Raw genomic sequence first — 13304 nt, 5'->3', positions numbered from 1 at the left:
ACTCTGTCTCGGAAAAAAGAAAAAAAAAAGAATAATAAAGCTGGGCACACTGGTGGCACACATCTTTAATCCCAGCACCTGAGAGGCAGAGGCAGGTGGATCTTTGTGAGTATGAGTCCAGCCTGAAACCTATCTTCAAAAACCAAAAGATAGAAATGCAGAGTTTTTTTTTTTTAACACCCATAAACTAGAAAAAGCATAAAATAATCATGCAATCTAAAAACTTTTGTTGGAACAATTTCTTGCAGTAATATTTAAAAAGTATATGACAGACTTCATCAAATATTCAAAGCAAGAGAAGATACTTACAAAATCATCTCCTGAGTCAGCTCCCATAGAGGCCACAGACTCCTTGCTCACAGATCTTGGAATTCTATTCGTGCCTCCTGGCCTCTGAGCAACAGCAGTCTCTTCTGCGATTTTCTTCTTTAGTTTTGCAAACATTTTGCTATGTGGCTATCTTGCAGAGACAACTAATTCCTGAACTCCTCAGTGAATGGAATGATGACACAGGTACCTACAGAGGTTCAGGCCTCCAGTCTAGCTGCATCCCACTTAAATCCAGGCCAAAGAATTTTGGCAACACAGTATCTATAAATCAGATGAAAGAGATAGCTCCAAGTTAAACACTGGACAGATTTCACATCTCAGTTGCCATATTAAGTTTCAGGTTTCAAAAGTAGTTTCATAGTAAGTACACATACACACATGCACGCGCACACACACACACACACACGAACACGATTATTAAACACTTCAAAAGCACTCAGGCATGTTACTTTCATACGTGGGTACTGAAAGAGGCAGAATAACCTGCCAAGGACTATGTGGCTAAGTTACAGGGCTAGTATCTGAACACAGCTCTCTGACTCATAAATCTCAACTTTTTGTTTTTAGAACACTACATTGCATGTAGTAAAATTTCCAGGCTAACACCATGCAATCACGACTTAATGCTTTTGAATCTTCTAATAATATGTTTACTAAGAATTTAGTGCTTTTTCTCTGTACGTCAAACATACACACAAAATTAAGAAGATACAAAATATGCAACTAAATTCCTGAATTTCAATTAAATGCTTCCTCCTAGAGTGGGAAAAAAGTCACAACCTAGAAATGCAGACTACATATAGTCATGAGGTCCTCCCATCTGTATGGACATGTTGCGGTTTTCTGTGCTCCAAAACATGACTCCAAACTACAATATCTTTTCTTCCTATATGACATTTGAGATTAAACAATTCTTTCCTCTCAATGGTAACTAAAACATTACTGGTGGTGCAGGCCTTTAATCTCAGGAGAGGCAGAAAGATGTCTCTGATTTCAAGATCGACACAGCAAGTTCCAGACCAGCTAGGGCTGCAAAATGAGATCTTATTCCAAAAAGAAAACAAAGCTAATTTCTATCGTTCTGTTTCAGTTTTAACTTTTAATATCTCGTGACAGATACACTCTGCTGTAAGATGACAGAAGATTGCTTACTACTTCAGATTATTATCTATCATGTCTATAAAATCCTTCAAAAACTTTTCCAGTATCTGTAAGTCATTGCACTCACCTGTTTTATCTACTATATTTAAAACTGTCTGGAGGTCAAAGTCACTGACTGCCCTGTGTGAAAACAAAGATAAAACAGGTTGTATATTTCAATTACAAGACCAAAACGTTCATCGAGGGCGGTACGAAAGAAAGGTGGTTGGGATGACTTAAATGGGCGAAACACTTTGTCATTATTGTACAGCTGTCAGGAGGATGCCCCTCAGTCCCTATGAATAGCCTAAGTTTCACTTACAAGCAGAAAGAATTTCTCACAGCATTAGGTGTCTACATTAATTTCTTCCTAGGAGCAGTAAGTAAAACAGCGTGAATTAGTTGAAGGCTTCCAAGAGACAGTATTTCTCAGCTGATTCTCAAACACAGCGTTTACCTGGTCAGACCTGGTAGTCTGGTCCCTGAGTCCCGACTCGCACTAACTCACTGGAGCAAAGTTCTGACAGATGCTTAAAGGTTCAGAGATGCCGGCCACCGTAATTTGGATCCCACTCCCTCTGGCTCGCTCCGGAGCCACGTCCTTTATAAGGCTGTCAACCAAGGGAGGGACCCAACCTGTTTGACAACAGGAAGATTGCGTCCCAGAAAGAAGTGGTGACCTGAGTAAGGTCGCAGGGTGTCTCGACCCCCAGGACTAGGGGACCGCCTCCGCCCCCACCCAACCCTGAGCACTCCAGCACCACCCCCACCCCTGGGTCGGGGTCCACCGCGTCCCCGCCCGAGGCTACGGAAGGGAGGCCTACTTGCGTCCTGGAGCTCCGGTAGCTTACTTACTGCTTTTGGGGCAGCCAACACAGCCCCGCCTCCGCGGACTCTCGAGGGCCTGGGGAACGTCACCAGCCCCCACCTCTGCACAGCAAGCAGGGCACCAACCCGGAACCGCACATTTGCCGCGCGCCGGAAGTGGCTGCGCGTCGGCAGCGCTCTCCGCTCGCGCATGCGTCCATATGCGACTTTGTGGCGAGCCAGCTAGGTTCTTGGGCCGTTGGGCTGGAACGGCTACTGGGAGAGGGCGCTTCTACCTTGGCTGTCCGGCCACGTCAACAAGGGCAGGACTGCAGATCGCAACCGGGCTGCCCTCGACAGCAAAGAACTTCGCTTCTAAGTGGGAGGAGCCCCGTGGCTGACGAGGCCCCGGAGCGGGCGGTACTCGAGGACCGGTCTCTAGGCTACAGGAAACTCCTCCAAAAACTAGAGTGCACCTAGCACATTGTGACTTGGGTTTTAACTTTAGCGCCCCAGTTTTTGTCAATCATTCATTTCATACAAATGAAGGAAGTTTCTAGATTCTTATTATCCTTGTTCTGCCTAAGACTTCCACAGTCCTCAATTCCAAACCAAGTATTCTACATATTAGAGGACCCAGTCCTGCCTGAGGCAGCATCAGCCCAAGGATTTGTTGATTCCATCTATTTTTCCACTTTTCCCCATGTCCAGTTGTAGCCACCAGGCAGGGATAAAACAAAATCAGTACTCTCAAATCTACAAAGGAGCATTATAAGCGTGAATCACTAACTCAAGAAAACAGCTAAAAGCGCCTGAGGTATAACTCCAAACATGGCAATAACTGTCAACAATACTAAAGAAACACACAAAACTTTAAGCAAATAATGTTTATTTTTTGTATTGATGATACACTTAATATATACGCGATTCAAGATATAAAATTCATTTACAAGAGTTCACACTTAATGAATGTATACACATTCCTAGAGAATATTTATCAATGCAAAGTTCTTTATTACACTGACCACAAAACCCAAATAGTCTTTAATTTTGTTATTTAGCAAACATCAAAACAACATTTTATTTCCCATCCTCTAGTATTTAAGTGCCCTCAGTGATAGGCACTGTGTAACAGGAAAGCACATTGCAACGCCTACAGAATCTGCTCTGCAGAATCACAGTGTTTACTCTGAAATTCATGTAGTATAGAAGTGAAAGGCTCACATCCTGCACAACAAATTACACAAGGGTCAAGCGATCAACTCAAGAAAATGTTTAAGAACTTGTCAATATGTAAAGTCTCTAAAAACGTTAATTGTAACAGACAAAAGCAGGGAATGACTGCTGGGAAGAAACAAAACAAAAGAGAAAACCTAAGAGAATGTATACTTTCACCAACTTAGAAACACCAACAGACAAGACTTTTACAGCAACACAAATGTTCAAGGCAAATGATACTGACAATATAATTGTCCCTTAATATTATAGTCTTCAAAATCTACCATTAACACATAAACTTTGTGAATCGAACAATTTACTGTATAACAGAGCTAGCTGATTGACAGGTTTATTCTAAAGTATTAAGTCACAATACCCCATTTTAATACAAATGAGCAAGACTGTCTCAAGGATGTAGGGATCTGTGAACAACTAGATAGACAACCGGTTAGCTTGGTTATGTGCACGACGGAGAGCACTTGGATAAGGATTGTTACATGAAAATTGTTGTGCTTCACCTCTTGAGAGCTAATAAATATAACTCTATAATTCCTACAGTGTTACAATTCTATAACATTTCAGTTACAGACAAGCACATTTTTAAAATAAAGTGTTTCATATTACTATAAAGTCAAGTATAGTTTCTGCTATGATTTCAACAAGTGCATTTCTGACTAACATAATGTAGACAATAGATTCACCATAATTTTTAGGGTAAAGAAGATCAAACAACTTTAAAAAATTCTTGCTTGATTAAATTAACTTTAGTGATACTTTGAATAAAGCTAACTGACAGTTAAATGGAAACTGCTCAGAAAGTATCAAAGTTCTGTGACATTCTACTAATCCTCACAGCAAAGTAAAATAAACTATGTCTAAGTACTTCGTGTGATTCAGTGACAAATGCAACTACTACTTATATTGGTGCCACAAAATGAGCGTAACTTATCTGGGGAAATTCCTTCCCTTGTCATCTCTCCTAAGAACGTGCTAGGACACTTATCTGCATTTCTTAGTATGTAGACCTTTCTGCCTCTATTGAAAGAATTCCATAACATACAGGACTCCAGCCGAAAAAAAAAATAAAGCTTATTTTTGAAAAATGAAAAAGAAAAGTAACAACAAAAGCCACAAAAACCAAGTTCTGAATTACTGTACTGAACCACACAATGTAATTTAATGAGAATTGAGAATTATTAAAAAAAACAATTCTCCAGGAAACAGTAACAAAACTTATTATGGTATGACACTTTAATTTTTTTCTCTGAAGATTTTAAATATACCACTGCACACTTTTAACTTAGAGAAAATCAATGGCATGCAAAAGAGGATGGGGGTTAAAATATTGAAAACATACAGTGGCGTTTCTCTGTGGTTCGGAAATGTTTACTGGGGAAGGAGTAACATCATTTAACATTTTATAATGTTTATTTTTGGGGGGTGGGGAGTTTTGAGAGAGTTTCTCTGTGTAGCCTTGGTTGTCCTGGAACTAGGCTCCAAAAGCTACAGAGAAACCCTGTCTTGAAAAACAAAAACCAGCAATCAAGAAAGGAACATTTTAAAATTATGAAATGGTATTACAGTTCTGAATAATTAACAGTGCTTAATAAAAATGTAACTATAGCTGGGCACCGGTGGCGCAAGCCTTTAATCCCAGCACTTAGGAGGAGGCAGAGGCAGCAGATCTCTGAGTTTGAGGCCAGCCTTGTCTACAAAGCGAGTTCCGGACCGTCACACAAAGAAACCCTGTCTCAAAAAATTAACAGAAAAAAAAAGTAATTGTATACTGATTTTCACCTATGAAAACATAGTTACAGAATTCCAAAGAAAATACTTCTTCTATAGTATCAAATTAATTATACTTAATACATCTATGCTTTGGCTGGAGAGATGGCTCAGAGGTTATGAACACTGGCTGTACTTCCAGAGGTCCAGAGTTCAATTCCCAGCAACCATATGGTGGCTCACAGCCATCTGTAATGAGATCTGGTGCCCTCTTCTGGCCCGCAGGCACACATGCAGGCAGAACACTGTATACATAATAAATAAATAAAAAAAATACATTGATGCTTACCTAATCACATATTCTCCTGTATCACTACTTTCCTGTAGGCAGGCGTTTATCACATCCACAGATAAATTATTCTCCACTAAATACAAAGCATGTTGAAAATTAACTTCTGTGTTCAAAGAACTCAGGGAAAATGAGACTAACAGAGATTTATGTTTGGAAGGTTTAGTCTAAGGATGATAAATCACCTTTTTATTTTCATTAAATTAAGTGGTCCCAGTTCTCAGGAAAGACTCAGAGTTGACTCTGTATACAATATCAGCTCACACGCATTCAAGAGAATGTGGGGAAAAGGGTTGGTTTTCTCAACAATTTGTATTTTATTCAACTGCAAAGTTATCAGCTTTGTAACTGTTTGGGACAAAACAGGCACAACATCAACCTTACTTTCTATGCTTAATATATATATATACATATATATGTATATATACATACATATACATATATATGTATATATACACATACATATATATGTATATATATATTTAAGTGTATGCGTGTTTTGCCTGCATGTATGTCTATGCGTCACAGAGGCTAGAAGAGGCTGTCAGATGTCCTAGAACTAAAGATTGTGAGCAGCCATGTGTGTACTAAGAATGACATTTAGGTCCTGTAAGAGGCCTCTTAGCCAGGCATGATGTGGTGCATGACTTTAATATCAGCACTCAGGAGGCTGAGGCTGGAGGAACTCTGTGAGTTCAAGGCCAGCTTAGTCTATATAGTAAGCTCTAGGACAGCCAGTACAACATAGAGAGTCTGCCTCAAAAAAGCAAAACAAAAACAAACAACAAAAACTAAAAAGGTGCTCTTAACTGCTGAGCCATCCCACCAGCCCCTAGTTTCATGAAGTTTAAACGACACATGATCTGCCACCTGCTAAAAGGTTTGGACGCTTAACCAACGTGAGAGCCTGTGAACATTTTTTTTTTAAGGATTTCTCAGAAATAACACATTAATGCATCTTAATATATTTTAAGAAAAAGATAACCAAGAGTATAATTGAAAAGTATTATGACTAACTAGCTGCTTTATTTTAGAAGTGGTAGAACTGACTTGAATTAATTTTTTAATGTAATAATAAGAGAGATTTGTTTATTTGAAGAATGGAGTAGAAAGCTGTCTTGCAGTTACAGTTTACAATGTAGAAATAACTCTACTCTTCTCAGTGAATGTACAGAAGTGTGTTTAGATGCCCTTTATATTCATTCATGCAGACACTCTGCTGATCCCCAACATTCACAGTCTGGCATTGTACACGTTTTCTGTAATTTTACGGTCTTCAACACCATTATTCCAAGTCTTTCTGTTAGGATATTTGAGACAGGGTCTCCTGTAGCCCACACTGTTCCTCAACTTCCTATGCAGCAGAAGCTGGCCTTGAACTCGATTAGGATCTCCTTCTCCCTAGAACTGGGATTACAGATGCACCTTTGTCACACACCGTGCTTAATTGAGAGCCTCTCAGGCACTTCATATTAAGAAATCTACTTCTAGTGTGAATGTATGGTCAAAATGTAGAGGAAGCAAGGTGGTGGGCAGAGGCAGGCAGCTCTCTGAGTTAGAGGTCAGCCAGGGCTACAGAGAGAAACCCTGCCTCAAACCAAACCAAATACAAATAAAAATATAAAGCAAAAGTATTTCCAGAGATCTCAGCAATGAAAGTGGAGGCACTGAATTTGCTGGAAGCATTTTTTCAGATGAACAGACTCACCTTTGATATGCAATACCAAAAAAAAAAAAAGTCTACTTAAGCAGACACCGCTACAGACACACACAAATCAACAACCCAGCTCCCCTCTGTCCAGCCTACCGAGGTTTGGCCTTCCTTAGCGAATGCCCCTTCTTCTGCCTCAGAGACACATATAGAATGATTATATTCATGGGAAAAAATTCAAAAATTAAAAATTAGCATCAGATATTGAATGGCTTAAAAGTCATTTCCTATTTCTAACAGCTCCTAAAGTCCTAATATAAACAATCTTCTACTCAGTAGTAACACTCAAATATGGGCTTAAAAAAATAAAGGACTAATAAAGATTAAGATTCCGCTGGTGTCTCAGTTCACAAACTTAGGTTTTCAGGTTTCTAGTAAATTTATCAATTTAAATTGAAGTTGGCAAATGAATTTAAAGCTGAGAATAGGCAGTTTTTTCTTAACATCTTCATATCCTAATTTCAACTCCAAAGGAGCCCATCTTATCCCAACACAAGCCCCTTAAAATTGAGGCTTGTGAATGAGATCCAGCCACAACCTAATTATAGTAGCATGAACAATGCCACTCTGATGTCCTCACAGAACTAAAATAAATTCAGCCCACAATGGGTATGGGTATATAATATACACACACTGTATATAACTGCATACCAAGATATTTACAGATATATACACACATATACAAAGTTTAGAGAGATTGCATTTAGCATCACAAAAATATACACATGCCATTAAAAATAAGGATTTCAAATAAATAAGTTCAAAAAAGAGCCCTAAACCTAAATACTCTTTGAATTCTCCAAAAATAAACAAGAGAACAGAAATCACTCCCAAATTACCAGGAAACTCAAGGCATTCAGATTCATAGTCTTATACTCACACAGGGCGGACAGATGATTCTGGAGGGGCCAAGTTTCCAGACACTGGCACCTTAATGTGTCTCTAGTCCAGAACATTCTCTGGTTATTGGGGTGATTACATGTCTCCATGGATAAGTGAGACTTTTCAACTATCTTGAAGCCTTTGCTCAGACACAGACAGACTGGACTTGAACGCTAGAGAAGGGTCTGTAACTGCCTCAGGAGTCTGACTTGGACTTCTCCCTGGACATTAATGAGATTCAGTACCATTACCCAGATAAGGGAATTCTACTGCATGTCAGAGGAGAAAAAAATAAAAATCAAATTCCACACCCAAACCCCAAGTCAGGAAAACCTCAAGATCAAATTACACCTCAATTCCAAAACTGTGAAACATTTTAACATTGTTAAAAAATATAAAGGGCACAATCAATTCTGTGCTTTGAAAGGTCCCGAGAGCACCACTTCCTTGGAAGGAAATATTTACACAAAGATATACCCTGACTGAAATCAAAGAAAGAAACATCTGATTTTATAATTGATAAAAATGTGTTGAGGTGAATGATTCACCGGCATGAATATCCACTGTACCGGGAATTACACACAGGGCTTGGCAGATGCCAGGTAAGGATGACTGAGCCTCATCCTAATGGGTTTCAACAGCCAATACGTGAGAATCTTAATTTTTATATTAATATAGCTCTAAAATTTTCCCTCTTGTTCATGACAGAAAGAAGCCTGAGCTAGGGGAGAGGGGGCTGAGATGAGATCGTGTTCTCATAGCTCTATCACTGGATAACGAGCAGCTTCTAACACCTCAGTTTTCTCTTCTATAAAACAGGATGGTGACTGCCCTGTGTAAGAAATGTATGGAGACAAAGAAAGTCCTATTGTGCTTCACCTTGCTTTGTGTGCAACAGGTCTCTCGCACCCATCTCTTTGATGCTTTTTAGTTGGTTTACAGTGATTCTTTGTTTGTGTTTCAAGACAGGTTCTCTGTGTAGTCCTGGCTGTCCTGGGACTTGCTCTGTAGACCAGGATGTCCTTGGATCTCAAAATCTGCCTTCCTTTGCTTCCTGAGTGCTGGATTAAAGGTGTGTGCCACCACCGCCTGGTGTTTGCAGTGATTTTTAAGAGATTGGCAATATAGGCTGAGCGGTGGTAATGCACGCCTTTAATCCCAGCACTTGGGAGACAGAGGCAGGTGGATCTCTGTGAGTTAGCGGCCAGCCTGGTCTACAGAGAGAGTGCCAGGACAGGCACCAAAGCTAGAGAAATCCTGCCTCAAAGAGAGAGAGAGAGAGAGGAAACTTTACTAGAATCTATAGCAAGATTTGTGCAATTTGACTAAAAAAAATGTTGCTTCTTCAGCTTTGCTGTTTTTAGTTCCAATATTTAAGTTTTCATAAATTCTAAGATTAAACAGAGCTTATGTACACGCAAATCTGTTTTTGTGATGGGGTCTGATGTAGCCCAGGCTGGTCTAGAGCTCACTCTGTATGGCTAGGGTGGCCTTGAACTCCTGATGCCCTGCCTCTAAGTGCTGAGAATGGAAGCCAGGGCTGTGTGCACTCTACGCAAGGCTCTACTACTACGCCACAATCTTTGTCTTCAAGGCAAGGATCTTTAAGTCTTCTCTGCTTGCATTCCAAGTGCCATAAACAAAGTGTGGTGCACAGCAGCTGTACAATACATGTTTTTTTTTTTTTTAAAGCACAGATTAAAAAAAGCTTTAAGTTTCCTACTGCAGATTTGCTCTCAGGAGATTCAATTATTATTGAGATGGACTTCTGCTATACTCTAGGTTAGCCCTGACCTTGTAACCCTCCTGCTTTAGCCTCCTGTGTACTGGGATTATAGACACACATCACCACATCCAGTTCAGAATTGTTTCTACTATTTTTCTTTGTTTGTGAATTTTTTTTCCTCCCTAGTTATGGAAACCAAGCTCAGAATTTCTCAGTATTTGCTAAACACTGACACTACAGCCTTAGTTCTGGTCTACTTAGATCTTTAGCCACCAGTTAGGAGCTGCATTACTGTTAGTTTAAGGGCCCTTGCTATAATAATCTATATTTACACTGTGATCTCTAAGACACACATATTTCATATATCATGGAAGGTCTGATTTTTCCAGGACAATCTCTTTAAGCAAGTCTTAAAGCAGCTAAGTAGGACCTATAACTTTTTTTTAAAAATCTTATTAAACATGATACAAAAAGGATGTTATAGTGCCAAAAACACACAAATCAACTTTTCTGGAATGGGGAGGAAATCAACATATTTGGAACCAAGGCTCCAAACTGCAGAGTCACAGACAAGAATAGGACCTTGGGTTAGTGACTGTATTCTATACAGAAGAGCGCTAAAAAGCAGACACATGAAGTTATTTGTCAAAGGGCATCATGCTAGTTACTAAACAAGCCAGGATCAGAACTCAGACCTTGGTTTTGAATCTAGTGGTTCTTATGTTTAGCAGAAAAGGATTAAACACAGGACAGGGAACAGTAAAGTGTGTGCTGTAAGCACAGCACTTAAGGAAACTGGACCAGAGGCCAGGCAGCTAATGAACATCTATTGCTATAGTCCAGGAGAAGAGTTAGGGGAGGAAAACCATGATATATTATGGTTTATTTGAGACAGGGTTTCTCTGTATTGTAGTCTTGGCTGTCCTGGAACTTTCTCTGTAGACCAGGCTGGCCTTGAACTCACAGAGATCCGCCTGCCTCTACCTCCCAAGTGCTGGGGTTAATGGTGTGTGCCACCCCCGCCCACAAGTAGACTTTTTAAAAAGAAAAACCAACACCTGGAAAGGCTCTATCCAGAGAGTAACTTTTTCTAAGCTTTTAAAAATACTGAATGAAAGAACAAAACAACAATTTTAAAAAGAAATGAACTATCCCAAGCTCCCAACCTAACCATAACTCGGAGTTCACGTACTCAGTGTGCTGAAGCTGAAAGAGCTACAATCTACACTCAAGTGATGCTCTAGGGGAGAGGAGGGAACCAGGTTAAAACACCTCATAACCATTTCCTCAGGGACACAGGAAAGATGTGCTGAAAAGAGCTACCTCATTTCTCCAGGAACTGCCAGGATTAGATCATGAACCTACACAGAAAATAGGGAGAAGGTCTTGTGATTCTTGCATTTCTGAGCTTAAATGCCATACAACCCAAAGAAGCCAAGATGGAAGGAATCTTCACAGCTAGTACCTTTGAGATTATGAAGGAGATGGAGGGGCAGAACACATAAAAACCTTTACATTACATACTGAGTCCTATTTAAAATAATAATAAAAACTTGCATATTAATATAAAATTAAGAAAACACAAAGTTTTAATATCTTATTTCCAAACTGTCAAAGCAAAATTAAAATGAACTCATGATTTGCTTTCCTAACGCCCAGTTATCCTCAACTCACACTAATAGTATCTCTGACACAGATGCCTTGGAAACTCGAATATGAAAAGGAACAAGAAACTGTGTAGTGACTATACCAATGAATAAATCAAGACACTATTTAAAGCCAAATACTGTCGATGAAGTCTATGTAGAAATCCTACTGGACACAGTGCAAGATTATGAAACCAACAACTTGATTTTTGGTTGAAATATTTAAAAGTATTTTCCTTTGTATTTCCAGCATTCACGACCATAAAGAAAATAAAATATACAAACAAATCTCATGATAATAGTATTCACATTCTAAGTAAGGTCTGTCAACCTCAAAGTTCCAATTGAAGATTTAATTTCCAGATATAAATCAGCCCTAAACAGATTATAAAAATCTGACAACTTTGATGAAATTCATCAATCTCAAGAAATCCCTTTGTCCATCATTTTCCTGCCTATCAGCATGGAGTGAGAAGAAACTCTACAGAAGGGCGTGGCTCTTGACTTTCAGTAGTCCATGTGGCCAGTTTCATCACTATGGACAGTTAGATATTTCTCAAATCCAGACATTTAAATGTCCAAGTATAACTTCTGGATTGTCCTCATTATGTAAAAAAAATAAACAATTTTTTCTTCTTAGGGAGGCAATAGTACCTATATGAATGTAGGATTAGATGTTGGAGGTAAGTATATAATGTCAAAACCAAAAATAAAAATTTCAAGATTGAGACTTTAAAAGATTTGAAACATTATGTTTTAAAAGTTACCCTAAAAGTTTGAACTTTTTTCAGTTTATTTTTAAAATGGTGGTTCCTAAGTTTACAAATAAAAACTGAATAATGGTCTCTGTCATCACATAAAAACTGCACCGTTTAAACCTGTGGAAGATGAAAGAAGTTAAACAAGAGGGTTTTAATAGTCGTGCATGGGATTCTCAAAGAAGATATTGCGAACATCCAGAATGGAGGCCAATTCTAAAATATGCTTCTGAAGGTGAGGGTTCTCCACAGTCTCATCCCTTGGTAGTTGCGGATAGGATTCTGGGTAATTCCGAGTTTCCTGGCAAATAAGGAAAGTCATGTGTCAAAGTCTTATGGGAGGAAACTACCCAGTCTGACAGTATTAAGGAGTAGTTAAATGTTATTATTACTAATATATGTGTTTTTGGTGGTTTGGAACTTTGATTTGTTAACTTTTAGACAGGATTTTGCTATACCTCTAACACATGACAATGTTCAAGTAGGCCTCCTGAGAGCATGATCATATGTGGTTTCTGGGCTGAATTACTAACAAGGGACAATTGTAACCTCTCACAGCTTCATATGGGTGAGCCCAATATATCTGCACACTGAATTATTTCACAATTATTTGTTAACCTCTATGACTGACAGGACCAATACTCTATATACCATCAAAAAATCCATACAAATCCTGAGGGATCCACACATAGAATTTTTTTAAAAAAAAAACAAAACAACAAACCACTCATTTCATGAATAAAAAATGCTGCAGTAGAAATCAAAATGAGTGAAAAGGCAAAATCTAAAATAAAAACTCTTAGAAGAAAACAGAGAAAACCTTTGTAAGCTTAGAACAGATAAGATTTCTTAGGAACCTGAAGAAAAAAAGAGAACCTGATCTCCTGAACATTTCAAGCCTTTGTTACTGTTAAAAAACAAACAAACAGGGCTAGAGAGATGGCTCAGAGGTTAAGGACACTGCCTGTTCTTCCAGAGGACCTGGGTTCAAGTCCCAGCACCCAGATCGCTG

At 39.0% G+C, this 13304-nt stretch overlaps 2 protein-coding genes across 8 annotated transcripts in view; both read right to left on the bottom strand.

Moving 5' to 3' along the window:
- Positions 1-2443, bottom strand: part of Golga1 (golgin A1) — a 52201-nt gene extending 49758 nt beyond the window's left edge. For 3 of the 4 annotated variants that reach the window (XM_041674491.1, XM_041674495.1, XM_041674493.1), the window contains exons 1-3: positions 2326-2443; positions 1559-1611; positions 310-591 (exon numbers count right to left, since the gene is read on the bottom strand). In XM_041674491.1, the coding sequence (XP_041530425.1) occupies positions 310-444 (135 nt within the window). In that variant the 5' untranslated portion in view covers positions 445-591; positions 1559-1611; positions 2326-2443. Of the gene's footprint in view, positions 1-309; positions 592-1558; positions 1612-1792; positions 1812-2325 lie in introns of those variants that run through there. The other variant, XM_041674492.1, reaches the window with a different exon arrangement.
- A 716-nt stretch (positions 2444-3159) lies between these two features.
- The window catches only part of Scai (suppressor of cancer cell invasion), a 151688-nt gene continuing 141543 nt past the window's right edge, over positions 3160-13304 (bottom strand). For 3 of the 4 annotated variants that reach the window (XM_041674329.1, XM_041674331.1, XM_041674332.1), the window contains one exon: positions 3160-12593. In XM_041674329.1, coding sequence (XP_041530263.1) covers positions 12447-12593 — 147 coding nt within the window. In that variant the 3' untranslated portion in view covers positions 3160-12446. The remainder of the gene's footprint in view (positions 12594-13304) is intronic. The other variant, XM_041674330.1, reaches the window with a different exon arrangement.

This window comes from Microtus oregoni, unplaced genomic scaffold (genome assembly GCF_018167655.1).
Source record: "Microtus oregoni isolate MIOR12 unplaced genomic scaffold, Mior012 000025F_ref0000491, whole genome shotgun sequence".
Classification (NCBI taxonomy): Eukaryota; Metazoa; Chordata; class Mammalia; order Rodentia; family Cricetidae; genus Microtus; species Microtus oregoni.
This window is presented reverse-complemented; position numbering and strand designations above follow the sequence as displayed.